This window comes from Apium graveolens, chromosome 6, assembly GCF_009905375.1.
Source record: "Apium graveolens cultivar Ventura chromosome 6, ASM990537v1, whole genome shotgun sequence".
NCBI lineage: Eukaryota > Viridiplantae > Streptophyta > Magnoliopsida > Apiales > Apiaceae > Apium > Apium graveolens.
Window position 1 is genome coordinate 30,119,216 of NC_133652.1, and position 23,833 is coordinate 30,143,048.

General features: G+C 39.3%; 2 protein-coding genes across 2 annotated transcripts; one reads left to right on the plus strand and one right to left on the minus strand.

The window, feature by feature from the left end:
* Nucleotides 1–9,913: 9,913 nt before the first annotated feature.
* On the plus strand, nt 9,914–18,878 carry LOC141664066 (uncharacterized). The gene is made up of 4 exons (XM_074469925.1): nt 9,914–10,105; nt 10,191–10,221; nt 17,207–18,304; nt 18,526–18,878. Exons 1-3 carry the CDS (start codon nt 10,019–10,021, stop codon nt 17,419–17,421), a joined length of 333 nt encoding a protein of 110 aa, XP_074326026.1. The 5' UTR covers nt 9,914–10,018; the 3' UTR covers nt 17,422–18,304; nt 18,526–18,878.
* A 542-nt stretch (nt 18,879–19,420) lies between these two features.
* LOC141668114 (uncharacterized) lies at nt 19,421–23,361 on the minus strand. Its single transcript, XM_074474814.1, has 2 exons — nt 22,927–23,361; nt 19,421–20,006 (listed from the first exon to the last, which is right to left on the minus strand). The coding sequence occupies exons 1-2, from the start codon at nt 23,149–23,151 to the stop codon at nt 19,764–19,766; spliced, it is 468 nt and encodes a 155-aa protein (XP_074330915.1). The 5' UTR covers nt 23,152–23,361; the 3' UTR covers nt 19,421–19,763.
* Nucleotides 23,362–23,833: the final 472 nt, after the last annotated feature.

Sequence of the window (23,833 nt, forward strand, 5' to 3'; positions counted from 1 at the left end):
AAATCATACTATCATAACTCTTTTACGACCATAGCTATCACTTATAGCTCTTAATAACAAACGATTTAATTTCCTTTTTCTTCTATCCCTTAAGTCAAACCATACATACAAAACACATCCACATATATTCAATTTCAACCTCATATAAACAAACACAACTAATGCAATTCACAAGGATCATTTTAGCACTTAAACTTCATCCCTTTTTAACAAAAAATCCGAATCCTACTTTCATTAAGGATCGAAATCAACACTTTTGTTTAATTATTAAAATTCGAACATACCACTTCTTAATCTTTGTCATACAATCAAAATCTCACTTAGCAATTCAATTCACTCAATTTCACCTTTTATTCCTAAGAATCAACATTCAAGAATGGATTTTAACATGCAAAGCAATACATCATATTTCCCACTTATTTTAGTTCTTAACTAGATCATTCCATTCACTTAAACATCAAATCATACAACAACTAACTCATTCAACCAACATGCATTTACTTAATCAATAATTAACCCCTTTTTATCTTATTTTCATTCGGCAAAAACATAGTTTTCAACTCAAAGACTAATCACTAACATAAATTAATTGATCTTCTTTAAAACTATCATGCAATCACTTTTAGGCTACATAAATTTAGTGTTCAACAAGATTAATTCACAAAAACCGAATTCCTCTTCTTTATTTAACAAAACCCGAAGCAAAAATTCACATGCAACCTCAATTTTTGATTTTCTAAGCAACAATCATGTGCATGCATTCATTTACTTCCTAACACAATCAATGGAATCATTTAATCAAACATCCACTTGAATTTCATCAAAGAAGCAAAGCCCTTTTCTAAATTTTTCAAGAAATCTTAACATGCATGCATCATTTCAAGTTTATAAATCACAAACTTTCTATTAACAACTATCCAAAATTGATTTCATTGTCGAAAACCAACTTGATCACTTTAAAAACAAAACCCATTCGGTTATATAGATAAAGACCACATGCAACCACTAAAATTAGAGTATACTTAGTTTAGAGTTCAGTTTACACATCACAACTCACCACCGATTCACCGGAGTTCATCACCGGTGGCGGTGGCTTCACCGTGGTGCCCTCATTCGAGGGTGTCCAACCACGAAACCCCCGATTTTGTCAATTACGCAAGATAGACTAACATGCACACACTTCTACCTACACATAAGTGTTTAGCAAGAAGATTTAGGGATGATTGATGAGTTTGATCATGGAAAAAGGGAGGTATACCGAGAGAGATTGAAGAGAGAGCCGAGAGAGAGAGTTGTGAGAGAGAGAGAGAGTGAGAGAAAAAAAGGAGAGAAAAGAGTGAGTGCACAGAAAAGAAGAAGAAAATGGGGGAGGAAGGAGTAATTTATACTACACCAACACAAGGGCAAAATGGTAATCTAATAACTCCTTTTTCAATTCACATATTCTTTCTCTTTTTACTCGAATGCAACGAAATCCAAAATAAAAAATATTTCTCTCTCGGAAAGTCGAGAATTATTGAAAATGACAATTTTAACACGTAGGTCTCGAAATTAGCTTTTTATCCATTACTCATAATGTATTTTTGAGTGAACAGTTGATTTTATATGAATTTCGCAAACTTGCTTTAATAAATACATTTTTCTCATAAAATCAATTTAAAAATGCAAAGATCAACAATTAAATTCACTCATTATTTTTAAAAAGTCTCTAGGATCTTTACGAAGATAACAAAACAAATCCCATATTTTTATCCTTCTCGGATGATTTTATAAAAATGCGCGAAGGTTAATTAAACCTTTACTTAAATCACGTAATTCCTTTAAAATTCAGAAAATTGACACAGAACACATAGTCATGCATACAGTCAAGCAATCACACATATACAGTCACATAACGACTCAAGTCTGATCATAAAATTCATCCTTCTTCATTCTTTATCCTCTTTTACGCGTACCGGGTCATGTTCAGCCTGACGGCTCGACGCTCAGCGTTTTGATTACGCTTCTCAATATCTTTACCAATCAACACGTCACTTAGGACGAAATACTTTATTTACTCATTCATTCATTCAATCATATAATTCATATTTTATATTCTTTAACTCCGTATTAGGACGGGTTCCGTTCTACCTGACGGCCCGACACCACATCTTATCTTTTAAGCTGACTCTTTAAATTGGAATGTTTTTATTCATGCTACTAAACTCTAGTATACAGATAAGACAAATAATCATCACTTAATCACATAATTATAATCACATCACATAACTCACTATTTATTTACTTAATTACGACGCAAAATTTCTCAGTCGTCACAGATGAGGCTCCCAAGGAAACATGGATGACGCCCATTCTGGCTTATATTCGCAAGGGAACACTCCCCGAGGATAAGTTTAAGGCTCACCGACTCCGCTATCAGGCTACAAGGTATGTGATATACGACGAAGTTCTATACAAGAGAGGGTTCAACCAACCTCTGCTTAGATGTGTTGAAGAAGAAGAAGGAAATTACATCCTAAGAGAAGTACATGAAGGAATCTGTGGCAATCACTCGGGGGCTAGCTCGTTGGCAATGAAAGTTTTGCGCCAGGGATATTACTGGCCCACAATGAAAGAAGATGCTATAAATTTTGTCAAATCATGTGATCGCTGCCAGCGCTTTGCAAACTACTCATCTATGCCGGCGACACTCTTGACGCCTATGGCAAGCCCGTGGCCGTTCGCCATGTGGGGAATTGATCTTATCGGAGAATTGCCGAAAGCTAAAGGAGACGTCAAGTATGCAGTGGTTGCGGTCGATTACTTTACTAAATAGGCGGAAGCTATGCCACTGGCTACTATCACCGCAAAGAAAATCAGGGATTTTGTTTTCAACTCCATCGTATGCAGGTTTGGAATCCCTTACAAGCTTGTCTCCGACAATGGAAAGCAGTTTGATAGCAAGGAGTTGCGACAACTATGTGAGGAGTTGAAAATCAAGAAGGAGTTTGCAGCGGTCTATCATCCTCAAAGCAATGGACAGACAGAAGCTGTTAACAAAATAATAAAGCATACCCTCAAAACCAAACTGGAGGAACGCAAAGGGAATTGGCCTGAAGAACTCCCAAAGGTGATGTGGTCATACAACACTACGCCACGATCTACTACGGGAGAAACGTCGTTCATGCTGACTTACGGCTATGAAGCTATGGTCCCCGTGGAAGTTGGATCGGGATCGTTTCGCAGAGATTGTTACAGGAAAGAAGATGCTGAGGTTAATCAAAGGCTTCATTTAGATCTCTTAGAGGAGACGAGGGAGAATTCTCAGCTAAGGCTAGCGGCGTATCAGCAACGCGCCGCAAGGTATTATAATAAGAAGGTAAAGGGACAATTGCTGAAGGTGGGAGATTTGGTACTTAGGAAAGTGATGCCCAACACAAAGAACCCCCAACATGGAGTGTTTGGAGCTAATTGGGAAGGACCGTACAGAATAAAGTCCATCCTGTGGAAAGGGACTTATCACCTTGAAGATATGGAAGGGAAGCTGGTTCCGCGAGCTTAGAATGCGGAACATCTCCGAAAGTATTACCAGTAAGGCGCGGCTTTGGCCCCTTACGTACCTCTTTTATTATATATTTAGGGTTATGCCCGGATTATAGGCTAGAATTAAATAAATTCCTCCTAGCCTAGGGGGTAGTGCATGTACTACTTACCTTGGAACTAGTTGAAGGGTCATTTTTTCGAATTTATTTCCCCATAGAGCATAGTAGCCGTGGGACTGGTGCACTTTTGACACCAGAGCGCATTATAAATAAAATCTTTGAAATTTTTCCAAAAAGTTATTTTGCTTTATTTGCTTGGTTGCATGACGCGTCCTAGCCATAGGGCGCGCCCTGATTGATAGTTCTATGCGAATGCTAACTGAATTAATGGTTGTCAAAAGGATCAATAAAACTCAAGTAAAAATGGAACTAGGAAGTGTACTATTTCCAAGGACGCGCTCAAGTTATCTTGGTTGATGCTCTTTTAGACTGAATGTTACTGTAACTTTGACAAAACATAATTAAAAAGGAAAAGTCCTTGCTAAGGACGCGTCCTGCCTGAAGGATGATGTGTTTTTGGATCGAAGGTGAGGCGCGTCAAAACCTTAAGACGCGCCCAATTGTGCTTTGTGCCTTGATTAAATACGCAGGTACGACATGGTGCCATGCTCATAAATTTTTGAAAACAAAAATATTCATTAATTAATTAAAAGACGCGTCCAATCAAAGAGGACGCGCCCACGACGGGTATTTGCTTGACTTGTGATGGTCAAAATAGACGCGTCCTAAGAATAAGACGCACCCATATGAATGGCAAAATAGAATACTGAAGTAAAAATATGCATGGATAAGGCAGAGAGGTTTTATAAAAAAGTGCAAGCGAATGAAGTTCAAAAATAGATACTACAACTTGCAAGGCTTCAAGGGGCCCGCACCATTAAAATAGTTCAAGTACATAAAAAACAAAGGACGCGTCCTAAGCAGGAGGCGCGTCCTGAGGCTTGTCTTGGTCGTCCGCGGGGGGAGGCTGAGTCTGAAGCGGAGCAGGATCTAGGGACGCGTCCTCTTCCTCTAAGCCCAGAAAAATCCTTTTGTTCTTGATAGAATCTGCGGCCCTAATCCTAAAATCATTGACCCATATCTGGTTGTCTGCATCAAACTTTGAAAATGTATACCCTGGGTCGTTGGCAATAAACCTAGAGCACCACTCTTCAAACCCAGCCTGGAAGCCATGCTGGTAAACCAACTTTTTCTCCTCCGTCCATCCATGCAGCCTGTCATCGTTCAGAGTGTCAAGCTCCAGCTACATGGTGGAATTTAGTGCGATAACACTGTCCATTGTTTTCTCCATTGAGGAGACATTACCTTCCAACACAGCTTTTTCTGACTCTAGACGCGCCCTCTCCCCCTCCAGGCATTTGATCTCAGCATCTTTCTTTTGGACAAGCAGGGTAATGTATCTCTCCAGGGATTTAACCTTGTCTTCGGCCTGGCTCCTTGCAGTGTCGGTAGCAGCAAGACGCGCCATAAGCCTTGCAGCCATATTAGCACTTTGTCTAGCGTGCAAGTGGAGCTCAGCTGCAGCCCTCACCATGGCCTCTTCTATTTGTTGCTCTGTTCTGAAGGTCCATCCTCTGACTTCATCCTCTGTGAAATCCCCAGTTGAGGACGCGCCCAGATATCGAAGCACGAAGGATTGATCATCTGGCACTACCTTTTGGTGTTTGGAGGGCGCGTCCTCCACCTTCTCGGGAATGTCTAACACAGTAGTGTCAATTATCTTTGGTGGAGGAGAAGGAGTTACAACAGGAGGTGGGGTTTTTGCCTTCGGATCAACCTTTGTAGGGGCCTGTTTCCTGGCCCTTAGCATTTTGGAGGCCCCAATTGCGAATCCTTTGGGGAGAGAGGCCATATCTGAGATATAAACATAAAAAAGTATTAGTTAAGTACAAGAGGACGCGTCCTGAATATAAGACGCGCCCATATTATGATGCTACATGCATGACAGATAAAGGTGGGGAGGGGCATGAAAAGATGGCAATCAAAATGTATAAATGCGTAAAGATATAACAAGGAAAATGAAAGACATAGGTAATGCATATATGTATCAAGCAAAAAAATACGCGCCCTACACATATAGCGCGCCCTGCCTAAGGATATATTGGCTATGACAGGTTATGGAAAAACATAAGTCGTGGGAATATATAACAAGTCCTAAGTGACAAAACACAGGACGCGTCCTGTGAAAAAAGACGCGCCCTTAGAAGATGTATGTGCATGAAACACCCTTGAAACTTATGTAAGTTAACAATTTTTGAATGGGGAGCTAATTTTTGTAGCTGTGGACGCGTCCAAAATTTATGACGCGTCCTCCCTCACTTAAACTTACCTTGTTCTAAGTTGAATTGCTTACTAATGTCAATCTTGACCACCTATACGGCGCTGAGGCCCCTGGTTTTTTCTGAAGTTGTGAGAACAGGTTTGCCGTTATGAAATTCACGGAACTTGCAGATAGAGCCAACCCGGGATGATAACGCGCCCATCAGTTTAAGGTTGTCTTCTGTAATCATGTCCTTGAGATTAAAATGCTTCTCTGCATACTGAAGAACCTTGTCTGCCCTCTTTTCCTTTTCCCTGATAGTTCCTTCTGGACTCTTTTGTCTAGAGATAAAAGATAGTAATAATTTGTTAAGGGAGAAGGGAAAAGTTTCTTAAAGGAAAAGGAAGGATGTGCCACATCAAGAGGACGCATCCAGTGTATGAAAACATGCTTTGCGAGTCACTTACTTGGTTCTAGGTTGAAACGAACACGGGATTTCTTGACGTCATAGATATAGAAGAAGGGTTCTTTCCAATCCCTTTCATGGCTAATCTTACCTTCATTAAATCCTTTGTTATTCAGCCACTTGTTGACAACAAATAAGTGATAACCAGGAACTGATTTTCTTATGCTGTAAAAGAAGCTGAATTCCTTCATGGAGGGCGCGCCCAGCCTGAGGTTGTGGTACATCATGTACAAAGCCCAAGCCAGTTTGTATGAGTTTGGAGACAATTGGATCGGGGCAACGTCATACCACTTCAGGATCTTCTTAATGTATGGGTGCAAGGGCGCACCCACGCCTAGAGAAATCAATTTTGGTATAAGCACTATTATGGGGATCCTTTGGTTCCCGATGTTGAAGATGTGTGGTCTCATGGTCCGAAGAGGGCGCGCCCAGATGCCTTCCATGTCGTAGTATTTCATGTGCCACTGGATTTCCAGGTCAATCGCAGTAGAATCAAGAGCTACGCATGCCAGCTTACCTTCTTTTTTCCTTCTAGCATTTTTCTCTGCCTCAGTTAGGGCACCAATCCTTGCCCAGTCACAATCTACTTCGACATCTGAAGGTTCCCAGTGTTCCAAGGGAGAATCGGATTTTTGGGGGGACACATGGTATGTCTCGGGGTCAGGAACCCTCCTTTCAAATTCGCTCACACTGAGAGGGGACGCGTCCTGAGAAGGAGCCGCGTCTTGAGAATCTGACGCGTTCTGAGAGGTGGAAGCGCCCTTATCAGAAACAGCCTTTCCTTAAGGCTTTTCGCCTGTGGTAGGTACAATCTCATCATCCGTCCAATCTTCGATGGCGGCCCTGGTATGGAGAACTGGAGTTCTTTGCCTTTTAACTCCCTTCTTTTTCATTCTAGAACTTATGGGGACATGATCCATGGAGTCAGAACTAGAATCAGACATTATAGAGCTTCTTGATTTGAGGGAGCCGAAGACGCGTCTTTCTGCTCTAAGGAAGGAAATCGTCCTGTGAATTTCGGGAAAGTTGGGTTTGAAAGAGATTAGGTGCGGGGAGTAGATTCCAAGGCGTTTGTTGAGGACTTTAAATGGATGAAATGGTGAGGAAGAAGACGCGTCCTCCAGCTGCAAAAGAATGAATAAAAATTTGAGGACGCGTCCATATATAAAAAAGAAAAGAAAAAGAAGAAGAAAAGAGGGGAAGAAGGGGAAGGAAAGAAAAAAGAAGGGAGGATACTGAAAATATGGAAGGACGCGTCCTAGAAATCTACCGCAAGGGGTGTACTATAAAGACGCGTCCTAAGATGCCTCTGGCCCTATGTTACACTTGCTTGGAGCAGCTTAAACGTGTCTTAAATAATAGGATATAAGACGCGCCCTGACGGGATGACGCGTCAGTTATGGTTGCAACGCAATGGAATCTTAATCGATTACAGTCGATTTTGGGGAAAATTCTCTAAAAAAAACTAGAAACATGTGACTACAAGATTGAAGAATCAAAGTATGATACAATTGTAGATATATACACATATACATACAAGGAGAATTAAGAACATGCATGGAAACTCGAAGCATATGAACGGGTTTTTGCTCATTAAAATCGATTTACTCAATCGAATAAGGAAGTAAAAGAAGATTTGTGTACCTTGTGAGTTGGCGGTTGGATTGAGCTAAAGAAATCGGGAAATGGCTGGATAGATCGCCGGATTTTTGGACCTTGAAACTCCTGCTTAAAAGGGCGGCAATGGCGGTTTTGGGGAAGAAAGAAAATAAGGTATAACTGTTAGTTGGGAGGATATTTATAGGAGGAGGACGGCTACGTGGATGACCGCTGTGTGCCACGGGTATAAGGTGAAAGCAAGACGCGTCCCGCGGCCATGACGCGTCCAATTGTTTTGGGCCAAATTTTGTTACTCGGATTCAAGGATAAAAATTCCAGTTTTGTTGTTAACTGCAAATGGAATTTGGGGGGTAGTTGTTATACCCAAAATTTGGCATTGGAGTGACTCGGGTCAGACGCGGGTTGATTAGAGTCAAACTCGACTCTGCAAAAGGGGTGACGCGCCCAGTTCCCTAGGACGCGTCCATTTTAGTGGAAGTGTTTACCAAAAGGCGCGCCCATGAATGTAAGACGCGCCCACGTTTTGTGGAATGTTTTTTGTGATAATTTTGTTATAAGAAGATTTGAAAGCACCTATCTGGTGTAGGGCGCGTCCGGGAACGGTAGGCGCGTCTACTGTGGTGGAAGTATCTAGCAATGGTGGTCAATGAAGGTTGAAGTACGCGTCCAAAGGCTTAGGACGCGTCCTTTCTCTATGGAATGTTGTGAGGAGTAGTTGGAAGAAACAATGCAGGTTTTATGAAGGTCAAGATGCGCCCAATGTCTTAGGACACGTCCTTTGTGTGGCAGATGCATTCTCAAGGATGAACTCAGGACAAAGCATGCATGGAAAGGAGAAGTGGAGAGTTATTGTTACTAACATATTTGTTGCAGGTACTCTTTGAAGAATTCCCTCCTTGAGACGGTCAAGGAGGGGGATGTCCGTGAAAAGCTTGAAGGCCTCCAGGGGTATGCCTGATGATTGAAGGCCACCTCCTGTATTCAACGGGTGTCCTCGTTGGGGATGCGGGGTTAAATTTGGTGTGTGCTTTGGGAACTTTGTTCTTGTATTCAACGGGTGTCCTCGTTGGAGAACTTTGGAGTCATCCTGCACTTTGCACCCAAGAGCTTGGGATCACCTGTCCTGCTATCTGGGGGGTTATCCTCATTCGGGGGACAGGGACGTGTCTGACACTTGGGGTGAACCGTGGTTATACCTGGGTCCGTACGTCAAGGGAGATAGCTGTAGCGGAGTGTTATCCTTGCACAGGGAGATGCACTATCCGTGAAGTCCTGCGATTACAGACGAGCCTTGGGCCTTCGCGGTTGGGTCTCATAGTTGGACATTCCTAAAGCTAGCGGAAGGCGGACTTTGGATAGGCTTCTACTGGACCTAGGAATAAGAAGTTTAAGCCCGTTAGACTTCTTGTTCTACGAGAACTACGTCATGCTTGATCCCTATATAAAGGGTACGTAGGCACATTGAGAGGGTAAGAAGTTGAGAGCTGATAAGAGAGCCACCACTTACTCTGATCAATCTCAACCTAAAACAACCACAATCAACCACACACCGCCTAAGTTTCTGACAAAGAACCACCGTCACAGATCTTAATTCCGGCGAGAAACCTCAATCTTTGTTGTTACCAGATTCCTCCGTCAACAGAGGAGTAACAAAAATATCACGTAACAAAAATATCACGTTTCATGCGCCCCTCCTTACACTAGCTTGGATATGCTACGAGCCTACAAGGCTTCATCTTTTTTTTTCGTGTACAGGAGATAAGCCTTGTTTTATTATCTTATGAATTTAGGTGGCGGGGGGTACGGCGCACCTCTGCAGGAAAAAAACTTACACATTGTACATAATAGGAGTTTTTAGGTCAGCATAATAATTCATCAACTGCATGCAAGACACGTAGCACATACGCGGCAGGCCTCGGGCTTCCAAGCTGCTAAAAATATAATTTAACTATCATTATAAAACAAGTATATATAGTACATGAGTAATGTGATATATATATTGTACAGTTGATAACATCGATTTGCCCAAGTTTATTTATTCATAGCATATTCCTCTGCAACAGACATAGTACTTGTATTTGACGGCGAGAAATGCATTATGTGAAGGAGAAGGTGAGTAACGCAGCGAGCGCTGGTCAGGAGCATGTTGACATCACCAAAGCCCATCTTCAAGAAAAGGTTTTTTTTTTATTTAATAGACATACATATGTACATATCCATAAGATTGTTATCAACAGAGGGTTTATATTTGTATGGAGTGCAGGCAGAGAAAGCAACAGCAAGAACAAAAGAGGAGAAAGTGTTGAGAATCTCACTAACAAGTATAGCAACATAGAGGCAAGTGTATAAAGAATTTAACAAGTTTAGGCCAAGACCACAGTTAACAAAACAAAACATGCAGGTAAACAAAATCAGTAACTGAAATAACGTAGAGAGAAATAAAGATGTACCCGAAACCATAGCTTTCAACAGTGACTGAAATAAAGGTTTACAGATACAAAACGCCAAGAAAATGATTACAGCTGAGTCACCAGGCCTTGCTCGAAGTCCTGGCTGCTCTTGAAGAGATTATTGCCCCCACACCTGCTGCGTTTGGGATGTGCGCAATATCTCTACCAGGATAAAACAGCTCGGAGTTTATGTTAACAGCAGCAACAAAACCTCCACTTCGACCAGCACCTCAGTCGCCGGAAAATATCAGCACTTCAGTTCTTGTGGGAGAGAAATGCAGAGAGGTTGAAGAGAAGAGATGAGAATGTAGTGTGTTGTATTATATTATTCATTCAGTTTAGCCTCTATTTATAGGAGAGGAAAAATGAAACTGTCAACACACTTAATGTCTGAATTAAACTGCTTCATTAATAAAAAATAAAAACTGATCAGATTTTGAATTCATTAATGAAAAAATCAAAACTGATCAGCTTTTGAATTTAAATTATTTGTAACAGCTTTTCACATTAACACCCACATTATTATCAGAACTTAAGTTAAGTTCTGATTTAACTCATCAGTACTTAAGTTCTGATTCGACTCATCAGTACTTAAGTTCTGATTCTGATATCAGAACTTGTTAAGTTCTGATTTTATTCATCAGTTCTTAAGTTCTGATTCTAATATCAGAACTTGTTACAGATCAGATTATTTGCAGGTTCAATATATTTAGACTACTTAGCCTATTTCAGAACCCAGCCCAATAATCCAATCACCGATAAATAAATTCGAATTAAAATAATTCTCAAATAAATAAAATCCTCGCCCAGGTCGCCTCGCGTACGCGAGACGCCGAGACATTCGCCCAAATCGCCCTTCGACCCGACCCGGTCCGGTCCGGGGCGTGGCGGGGCGGGCGCGCGCGTGTGTGTGTGTGTGTGCGCGTGAAGCACACAACAACACAATGGACCATCACACACCTTAGTAGTTGTATACTACTCATGTGGGTAATACCATATAAAGCACACAACCCCCTTTATTTATTTCAATGTGGGACAAACATTCTCAAATTTTCCAAGCTTTTCCAAGCTACTTTCAACTCTCATTTCATATGGATTTCATTAAGAAAATTCTTAAAACCATACATGAAAATTTAAGGTCAAATATCATTGAACAATTTCCAATCATTAGATTTTAGGATTAACATCAAGAACATAATTAAATAAAGCTCTAAAATCCTAATTTTCTAACAATCCCCCACAAATCCATACAGAAATGTGATCAATTTCCCATCATGACTTGTTTTTCAGAGTCGGTACCCTTCCGGGTTTGAACCCTCCTAATTCCTCTACTTCAATGGCTATCGGACTCAGATGGAATGTTTCACCTTGAATCTTAATCCGTTTAGTATAACCATATTCCATAGACGACGACAAGTCAAAGGTTATGGTGCCAATCTACGGCTTTGAGACATTAATGGTCATGTCTCGATCCTGTTCGTCGAATGCTTCAAGGATTAACCCTATCCTCTAATTGCGACCACACAATTACATTCGCTTAGCTGGGCATCTCCAGAGATATACTGCCTCTATCTCGTCAAATGACTTGATCCCATTCAGAGTTTTAACACTCTTGCTTTTCTGGCAGTGTCAGTACCTTCTAGGTTTACAGGGGATAGACTCAGATACTATAGTATCATCTATGTAGCAAAGGTACTACCAACTCATCCTTACAGCTTGTTATTACCCATTGAATACACTTCGAGGGATCTCCTCTCATGTGTATTGGGTTCCCACTGTTGATGAATTATGATGGGTTGACAATCCCATCCCCAACCTTGACTTAAGGACCACTGCAGGTTCCAGTCCTTTAGTAAGAGGATCAGCTATATTATTCTGAGTTCCTATGAACTCTATAGCTATGATCCTATCAGTCACTAAACCCCTTATAGACTTGAGTCTAACTTGGATGTGTCTCTTAGTTTTAGCATTATGCTTTTTACTGCTAATCTTGTCGATAGTTGTTCGACTATCACAGTGAATAGCAATAGCAGGGAGCGGTCTGCTTACTACAGGTATTGCAGACATAAGTCCGTGTAACCATTCAGCCTCCGTCCCTGTGGCATCAAGTGCACACAACTCAGCCTCAAAAGTAGACCGAGTAACAATAGTCTGTCTGCTTGACTTCCAGGATATTGCTCCACCAGCCAAGGTGAACACGTATCCAGTCACTCCATTGGAACCAGACTTCTTAGCTATCCAACTTGCATCACTGTACCCTTCAAGCACACCAGGAAATCTCCTGTAGTGTAAACTAAGGTACATTGTGCCTTTTAGATATCTAAGTACTCTATCAAGAGCATCCCAATGAGTTCTGTTTGGACAGCTTGTATATCTCACCAATTTAGACACAGAATATGAAATATCTGGTCTAGTACAGTTAGCAAGATACTGCAAGCTCCCAATAATCTGAGAATACCTTAACTGAGACACAGGCACTCCTGAAGTATTCTTGACAAGGGCAACTTTCGAATCATAAGGTGTACTAGCGATTCTACACTGTGAATAACCATATTTCTCAAGTATAGATTTCTCTATATAATGAGATTGAGTCAAGGTTATTCCTTCAGTGGACTGAATCAATTTGATTCCAAGAATCACACTTGCCTCACCAATATCCTTCATTTCAAAATGCCTTTTCAAGAATTCTTTAGTCTCGTTAATAATCTCAATATTGGTTCCAAACAATAAAATATCATCCACATATAGGCACAAGATAACACACTCATTACCTTTAACTTTAGTGTAGACACACTTATCACTTTCATTAATCTTATAACTGAAAGGCAATATAGTTTCATCAAACTTTTTATGCCAATCTCTGGGAGCTTGTTTCAAGCCATAGATGGACTTGATCAACTTACATACTTTCCTTTCATTGCCTGATGCAACAAATCCATCAGGCTGATCCATATAAATCTCTTCCTCAAGTTCACCATGAAGAAAAGCCGTCTTTACATCCATCTGATGAATGATAAGACCATGGACTGAAGCCAATGCTATAAGCATTCGGATTGTTACCATTCTTGCAACCGGAGAGTATGTATCAAAATAATCAATTCCTTCCTTTTGCTTAAAACCCTTAGCTACCAGTCTAGCTGTGTACTTATCTATTGAGCCGTCAGGGTTCAACTTCCTTTTAAAGACCCATTTGCACCCAATAGTAGAACACCCAGGAGGGAGATCAACCAACTCCCATGTTCCATTGGAAACAATAGAGTCAATTTCACTCTTGACAGCGCCCTTCCAGTGCCTTGACTCAGAAGAATCCATAGCTTGCCGGAAAGTTAAAGGTTCGTCCTCGATATTGTAAGTGATGAAATCACCTCCAAAATCCTTGACTATTTTTGCACGCTTACTTCTCCTTGGTTCCTCTAATTCCTTAGGAATAGAGCTACTACTAGGTTCCGCCCCCACATTTGTCATCTTTTCCACATGATCAGGAATAGAACTTGATGTGTGAGTAGGATCTTCCTCAGAAGTCGTTTCAGGTATTCCAGTCTTCATAGGGTAGACATCCTCAAAGAATGTCGCATCTCGAAATTCAACTATCGTGTTTGCCACTATACCATCTATGTCAGATTTTAACACTAAAAATCTCATAGCTGTAGTGGTTTCAAGATAGCCCAGAAAGATACAGTCAACAGTCTTTGGACCTAGTTTCTTTCTCTTGTGTTCAGGAACAAGCACCTTAGCAAGGCACCCCCACACACGAAGATACTTAAGACTAGTCATCCTGTCTTTCCATAACTCCAAGGGTGTTTTATCCATGTGTTTCAGAGGGACTCTATTCAAAATATGGCAAGCCGTATTTAGAGCCTCTCCTCACATGTATTTAGGCAACCCAGAGTTAATAAGCATACTATTAATCATATCTTTAAATGTTCTGTTCTTTCGCTCAGCAACCCCATTAGACTCAGGTGTGTATGGTGGAGTAACTTCATGAACTATACCATTGTTTGCACAAAATTCATTAAAAGCATTACTCGTATACTCACCACCTCTATCAGATCTCAATCTTTTAAGTAACTTACTAGTTTGTTTTTCTACTTCAGTTTTATATATAATGAATTTACTAAGTGCTTCATCCTTATGTCTAAGTAAATAAACATAACAATATCTACTACTATCATCTATAAAAGTAATGAAGTATCTAAATTCAAACTTCCCAAAATGGGATCCGCATTAATAACAAATAAACCATTTGACAAGTAACCCTTGCCAAAGAATGTACCAGTGTGAATAAGAACTACTTTATTACACTTGAACGAAATTTCAAAACCACTAGAAACTAAACAGCTTCCACTTATTATATTTCTACGCATGTCGGGAACATGATGCACTCTCGTCAGAGATAGAATACGTCCTGAAGGGAACTTCAGATCCACGTTTCCAACTCCATGTACTTGAGCAGCACTAGCATTCCCCATCTTCACAGTCAGGCTATGACTCTGTTGATAAGATACAAATAAACTAATATCAGCACAAATATGTACATTAGCTCCAGTATCTATCAACCATTCATTTGACAGATAGGTAGAAAATATCGCAGGGTTGTAGGATACATACCGGTCAACGTTGGTTTCAGAAGCCGTAGCCTCACCAACAACCATGTTCACTACAGGCCCACTTGCGGTTCCAAGCACAACATTTGCTTGTGCTACCTCGGTTTTCTTCGCTTTCTTCGTAGGGCAGTCCTTACTCCAGTGCCCAACCTGCCCACAAGACCAGCATGGTTTGTTTGCCTTGGGTTTCTTGGCCTTGTCCTTGTCACTCTTAGGTTTATTACTATTAGCTTTCTTAGCAAAAGCCTTCCTCTTTTGTCCTACAGTTGCTATGTTTACCTTCGAGGTACCGTGTTCAGTTGGCATCACATGTCCCTGTTTGGACTTGTGTTGTTCTTGTACCGAGATGTCCAGCATAAGGTTGGTCCAGGTGATCTCTCCTTTCTGTCTTTTCAGGGAGAGAGAGAACTCTTCCCAAGACTTCGGGAGTTTTTCAATCACACTCATCACCTTGAACTTCTCCGGGAGATTCATTCCAGACTCCTTCAAAGCATGCACTATCATCTCGAACTCATGCACCTGCTCAGTCATGGACTTATTGTCCACCAGCTTGAACTCGAGGAACCTTGCCACAGAATACTTTTCTAGACCTTGTGAGTCAGTATTATGTGTCTGGTCCAGCTTCTCCCATAAGAGTTTTGCAGAGTAGGCATCAGAAGAATAGACATCAAACAAAGTGTTTGTTAGTGCCGCAAGAATGGCCGCTCTAGCCACTCCATCCTTCTCAGCCCACTTCGCAAAAGCCTTAACTGTGTCAGCCTTCTCTTGATCCACTACTGGTTTCTCATATTCCACAACCGGCCACAAACCCTTTATAGTCAACCACAGCTTCATCCTTTTCTGCCAGCGAGAAAAGCCAATGCCACCGTTGAATTTCTCCGGTAAACCGGTTAGTTCAACAGCCTGTGGGAAACTATAGGTGGTCCAATCAATGGCCCCAGCAGTTACACCCGAACTGCTACCACCACCAACGATAACCTCACTTTCGTTAACCATTATGCTAAATTCTAAATAACTAATAATCTCTTCAAGAATGTTGAGAATCTCACTAACAAGTATAGCAACATAGAGGCAAGTGTATAAAGAATTTAACAAGTTTAGGCCAAGACCACAGTTAACAAAACAAAACATGCAGGTAAACAAAATCAGTAACTGAAATAACGTAGAGAGAAAGAAAGATGTACCCGAAACCATAGCTTTCAACAGTGACTGAAATAAAGGTTTACAGATACAAAATGCCAAGAAAATGATTACAGCTGAGTCACCAGGCCTTGCTCGAAGTCCTGGCTGCTCTTGAAGAGATTATTGCCCCCACACCTGCTGCGTTTGGGATGTGCGCAATATCTCCACCAGGATAAAACAGCTCGGAGTTTATGTTAACAGCAGCAACAAAACCTCCACTTCGACCAGCACCTCAGTCGCCGGAAAATATCAGCACTTCAGTTCTTGTGGGAGAGAAATGCAGAGAGGTTGAAGAGAAGAGATGAGAATGTAGTGTGTTGTATTATATTATTCATTCAGTTTAGCCTCTATTTATAGGAGAGGAAAAATGAAACTGTCAACACACTTAATGTCTGAATTAAACTGCTTCATTAATAAAAAATAAAAACTGATCAGATTTTGAATTCATTAATGAAAAAATCAAAACTGATCAGCTTTTGAATTTAAATTATTTGTAACAGCTTTTCACATTATTATCAGAACTTGTTACAGATCAGATTATTTGCAGGTTCAATATATTTAGACTACTTAGCCTATTTCAGAACCCAGCCCAATAATCCAATCACCGATAAATAAATTCGAATTAAAATAATTCTCAAATAAATAAAATCCTCGCCCAGGTCGCCTCGCGTACGCGAGACGCCGAGACATTCGCCCAAATCGCCCTTCGACCCGGGGCGGGCGCGTGTGTGTGCGCATGAAGCACACAACAACACAATGGACCATCACACACCTTAGTAGTTGTATACTACTCATGTGGGTAATACCATATAAAGCACACAACCCCCTTTATTTATTTCAATGTGGGACAAACATTCTCAAATTTTCCAAGCTTTTCCAAGCTACTTTCAACTCTAATTTCATATGGATTTCATTAAGAAAATTCTTAAAACCATACATGAAAATTTAAGTTCAAATATCATTGAACAATTTCCAATCATTAGATTTTAGGATTAACATCAAGAACATAATTAAATTAAGTTCTAAAATCCTAATTTTCTAACAGAAAGCAATGGCTCATGAGAAAAGAAAGGCTAAAGAAGCTGAAGCTAAGATGAATCTGCACGAGGCCAAAGCTGAACACGCGGCTGATAAGCTCCATGGGAGTCACCACCTGCCTGGACAACCCCACCACAACCAACCACTTGGAAGTGGCAGCGTTGCAGCTCCTACACACCCGCTTGGAGGACACCTTCCAGGACACAACACTCATATCTAGGGAGTAGCCTATATATATCCCAAGTCTTTGTACTTACAGCTTTTCTCAGTTTCTGTAATAAATGTCTACTTTAATTTGTGGAATTGTGGTTTGTGATTTGCGTTTGTAATTGTTGTACCCTCTTTGTAGCTTCATGATTTGGTTTATGAAATCTCTGTTGTGTTGCCTTCATTTCTTTTTCTCTAATTTCTGTCTCGTTCCCCTCCACTGAAACTTACCCAACAAATTTATAAAAATGCCATTTTTAATTGAGCATAACTTAATTTCATGACGGATTCCTTCATCTCTACTCATACATATGGGTTTGTATAATATTATTAAATAAATTATGACTTGTTTATAATGATTCTTGAGTTTTCATTTCTATATTAAGTTAAGGGAGACGGCTGTTTTTTGAATTTTGGATTACACACAACATTGTCAGGCTTACCTGCCCCCCATTCGTCTGTCAACTCTCTCGGAGAGATTTACACGTAGCTTCATACGTATAGTTTTGAAATTTTTGTTTTCAGCACTGTATTTAAAAAAAATTAATTTAGTTTATAATCGCAGATTATATATTTTAATTGCCGATAATAACTTATAATTATCATAATTTATTTTATATCAAGGTTTAATAGTGACGGTCGACGAACCCGAATTTGGGGTTACATGAGACACCTATCACATACCTGCACGTCTCCAAAACTCGAAGCCTACTTTTAAAACATGCAAGTATTTTCATTCAACAAGTATAATTCTATACAAGGCAATATAGAATAGACATTTATATGTTACATTGGTATTATATATCTATCTTGTTCTTTAGCTATATAATTTGTGTTGAGAAACTAGCAATAGAGCATAGAGCGATATCATCAAGATGAATCCTGTGGAGGAGGAGGTGAGTAAAGTAACACAGTTATACATTTAGCTACTGCTGCTCAAGAGAATGTTGTTATCTACAAACCCTTCCTTTTCCATATTTATATGTTTGCTTTTCCATATTTTCTTTTTCTTAAGTAGAGATTCATAATTTTTAGTATTGTAAATGATATAAATTGTGGCTATAGGTTTCGTAGTCTAAAACAGAGTTGTGCTGAATGGAATTCTGTTCGACTGCAGGCAAAAAAAGAAACAGGAAGAACGATAGAGGAAGTAGTTACAGCCCGTGAGAACAAAAAAGCCGAGGAAGCTGAAGCTAAGAAGCACCTGTTTGAGGCTAATGCTGAACACTCGAACCTCCCCTATGAAGATAACCCTGTCCTTCCGGGGCAAACCGATGTTGCAGATGGAAGTAAGCTGTGGCCACCGAAACCGGCCACAACCTGCCTGGACCTGGACCTCGAATCACTCCGGCTCACACTCATGATGTGTAGGCCTCTGATTCGTGATTTGTCTTTATTAATATGTAAAACAATGCGATGAACGCTTGATTGTCTGCTACACTTGAGCTTTAACACTATTTGGTCTGTGTATGTATGTGTGTCTGTTGCTAATTTGATCTTTTTGATACCTTCAACAATACTATATTGTACAATGTGGTGTACTTGGCTGCTCTTGAGTCTTGCTTGATCATCTGATTGTGAAGTTTATTTGCTATCTGCTTAAATTCTGCTACAGTGACCATATTCACTTTAGAATCTTGGATGGGAGGGGAAAAAAAGAAAAAAAAGTTGCTGTGTTTACCAACTGGATCAGCTTAAATTATTTGTGGACAAATTACTTCTTTGGGTAGTTCAGCCAATCGGGCCCTAGTGACCAATGCCAAGGAAATATAACCATACTTTAGCCAAACAAAAACTTAAAAGATTTACAGAACCTCAACTCCAGCAAGGTATGCTGTAAACATAGCAACAAATTTTGTTAAATCACACCAAGTACCGACAAGTAGCAACCTTAAATATCAAGTAACAAGTAGAACACTTGAGTAAAGGCAGCGACAACCTATTTTGCACACTAACAGGTACAGTTTACACTTTACAACAATCTATACCACTTATCAAATGCTATCATGACATAATTTGATACATAATTTGTTATTAAGATGATTAGAAAGTTGTTCTTACATATGTATATAGGTATCTCTAGATATCCCCGTGCAATGAATAGGTCAAAGACTACAGCCAAAGTACCATCAGCCAAAACCAACTGCCAACTAAAGATTACACAACCTTTTTTCCATGGACCGAACAGAATACAACAAAATAGAAGACTGAAAAAAGAATGCACAGATGTTGCCACAGTAGCATATCACTAAACCACAAACACCCATTAAGGAAAATTTTAGACCACTAGTGCACATATCAAGCACTTCTTCAGTTAAAGACTTCATTCATCTTTCGACCACACATCAGTTATATTTAGACCCACAGCAATCTTCCTTGATGTTCAACACTATGTTGGATTCTACCTTCGGTTAGCACTTGACTTTTCACCTTGGCAGGCAAGGTGCTGTACTTCACTTCAAAAGTTGGTAGAGATCTGTGCCTATTTTCTCCTGTCATGGACACTGTTTTAACCTCTGGTAGAACCTCATCCAAGAATTCATCTGCAACGTCTCCTTCTTCATCAATCCTGAGCCGTCTCGCATACCATTTAAACCCCTGAAAGCGGTACACCACTAAGAATATAAAGATTCAAATACCACAAACACATAACAAGGATATGCAAAAAAACATTCAAAGTAAGAGGTCAAAGCTGTACTTTTTGATGCTTCTAAATTATGTGAATGAGTACTTCATCATTTGGGACATCAGACAGCTATGGCACAAACTAATCTCCTCAAGATTGGCCAAATGAGGGAAAGAAAGAAGACTGCATATGTGAAGAATATAGTCTAAATTTTGCTTTTCTCAGTCTCATTGCCCTCCGCACAACTGAGCCCAAAAACAAATAACCCTAACACTCGACGACTCCGGTCTCCAGATAGCAACATCTTTTACTATGTGTACTAGAGCAAGCACTACCAGGCAAGTTATAAATTCCACTAAACCATTACACACAGATAATAATAGATAGTTTATGGATAACGAAACAAGAACAGGAAATAGATAGGCATCACATAGGATTGATGCTCTATTTCATCACTGAAATGAGCATGAACTTGCGGTAACCTACTGAGTCAGAAAAGATTACAATCATATCACTTCGTTAATCTTAACTTGCAATGAACACTTAAAAATCACAGCAATGGAAATATGTGTGCCACATATGACGCCATATCATATTCCAGAAAAGCATCCCACCTCAATAGCTTAGTTGGATCTAGATCGTTTCACTACAAACAAAAACCCATATATTTGTTACACATATATAATCTATTATTGCAACAACTTCAATCGTAATTGTAAGAATTTTATCCATGTATATAAAAACATCTAGTAGATATTTAATTTAGTGAAGTGTGGGTTGTATTCTCTAACATTTATATATTATATAGTATATATGTATACAAACGAGTTAGAATAAACATAACGAGCAGAAAAATCAGCTCTAAGTATACATGTATCTATATTATGCATTATGTTGTATGTATAAACAACTCATTAGACATGTGTATGTGTTTGTTATCAAAATTTTGAATAAAACAAGGGAAGAAACTGTTGTTGATTGTTAATAAGTTGTAATGGAACTTCAAAATGTTGATTGTTCAGTGGGTTTAGTTGGATTTGTTCATTAATTTCAAATAAATTTGATATTGATTATTGTTGTTGATTGTTGATTTGGGAAAATTTTGTGGGAAAGAAAAGATAGATGGAGATCATGAAGATGGATGATGAAAGAGAGAGAAGTTGGATCAAGTTGTAATCCAAAAGGTTCGGGCTGGGTGGGTTTAGGTTGAGTGGGTTAAGCTTATGTTTGCCATGTCATTGTACCACATCAATATTCCGTTAAATAAATAACGAGACTAACGGACAAAACCTATATGAAATGTTTAAAATGTTCAGTCAACTGTAAAAAAAAATCTCGATAGGCCACTTGCAAGTTGTGACTTCCGTGATGAAATAGAAGCAAACCTATCACATATTATAGATGACATATTCAAGTTCAAGTTCTCCTAAACATGCATAAAAAAAATTAATTCTTATTGCTAAATAGAATCTCTATTTGAAACAGCTCTCTATCAACGCAAACTGTTCGCATCCTGAAAAGGGATATACAAGCATTTAATACAGCTCACTATTACTTGGGTTTACTAGAGGCGGTCTCTTTTTCATGCTGGTAAGAGTATAGATGGCAGTCCATAAAAACAGCAAATTATGTCATTGGGCACTACAAAGTGGCAACTTACTAAGAAAACCACCAAAATGCTATTTCTATTTCAAAATTTATATCCCTCATATATCTTTATTTTTTACTGCGTACACACGGAGTCAACTTTCTATCATCATTCTCAATCATAGAAGTGCAGCCATCCAATAATCTATAAAATATGAAGTAGTAATATTCTATTAGAGCTGACATAAAGCATGTTACTATGTAATATTTTAGATTATACAAGCCCTAATATTTTCTGACACGAGTATATAACCAACAGAATTTTGGCTCAAGGGAAGATAAACGAGGGAGGGATGCTACATAGACGTGGCATACCCAAGTAGTGGACAATGAACAGCCAGATTTCAACCCAAAACCTTTTGTGGAGCAATAATAACATATCACTACTTTTTCATTTAAACACTTCTGGTTCCTAAAATTCAGATAAAGAAACAGCTGGTCTGCTAATATTTTTTAAACAATAGAAGCTAAATTCCAGCAACCATTATGCGGTTCTCGATTAACTAAAAATCTTACGGAACCCCAATGAGACAGGGATATGAAAGCACAACAGTCTTCCCATGCTATGTACAGTGGAAAACATGTACATGACACTATGATGGAACCACCTACTTACAACGATTAGCTGTACCCAGAAAAAACTTATCAAGTTTCTCCGGTCTTAAAAATCCTCCTTGTTCCCTTACTTTAAACATCCCACAATTAGTACTACATGAACCAAAAAGCTTTTCCTTACATACAAAACCTTCACGCATGTCAGTATTACTAGCACAAACTATGCTATCAAAGAAACCTCTTACATTTCCCAAGTTATGTCATAACGCTCAATAAATTTGGAGCTTCCAGCCTTCCACCGCTTCAAGCAACAAAACTGTTCCCTCGGAAACTCACATCTAAAATTCCTAAATTAATATATCTTACTCCAGTCTCCAACACAGTGTTCAAAAACTTAGGCCTTGTCAAGGAATTTTAGTTCAAAAACTGAGGCTTTGCAAAGGAATTCTAGCTAAGAATGCAACTACATTTCAGTAATTGTGTTAGCTAATTTACGAAAATTACAATATTGCATTTAACTCAATCGTAAATTAAACCCGACAGTTACCACCACCGAGCACATAACACAAACTAATCACTAGTACATAAATTAGGAACAAAATACAACTCAGCACAAATAAAATTACGAAACAAACAAAATCGAACTAAAGCACCCAAAAAAATCAAAAAACCAAAAAGTATTAAAATTACCTGCACACCGCCATCACGACCGCTAGTAGGAAGCAAAATCGGACCGGTCTGAGCTCTTTCAACCGGAACTTGAACCGCAACACTAAAGCCTTTACGAGGAAGATTTCGTGTTTGATTCTCATCTAAAACAACTCTATGAACATCATCCAATTGTTCATCTTTCAATTCGTGCGATTCGTCTTTTGCAAGCCCCAACATCCCTGCGATCTTCTTTAAAAACTTCATTGCCCTAATTCACGACTATAGTCTGTTGCGCATATACGTGTGTGCGTGTTTGTGTGTATATTTATGGTTGTATAAGTTGATGAATAGGGTTGCTTAAGAGTCGCCGCCGGCGATTCGATTTCACGCAAATCTTTAAAATGGATCGTCGGCTTTGGTTAGTAAAGAGAGCAGAGACTCTAGAGAGATAGATATTATCGTTTTTAATTGGTTTTCTTATCACATTACTTGGAAATTAATTTATCACTACGTTTGCTTAATATTTTTTTTTTAGCTTATCTTGTGTTACATGCTTGTAAAATAAAATAAAAACATACTAATGTAGGTTTAAATAGATATAATAAAATTTTAACTATCATACAATTATAACTAGCATAATAACTTATCCGAGTCACATGTCATTTTCTACAATTTTTTTATACATCATTCAATTATAATGTTCTTAGTTGTCATTTGTAAACATTGGACAATATCTAACGTATATCAAATATGACTTGATTGTTTATCTATATCAATGAGTATTATTTTCATACAAAACATTATTATATGGATCCTGTTACTTGCAATCATGTGTCAGGGAACTGTTAACCAACACACTATTTCCTAGCCGTTGGATTCCAACGGCCGAGATTTAAAAAAAACCACTGTCGGCGCTTTTTTCCCGCGAAACGCTGCCTTTCCGCGC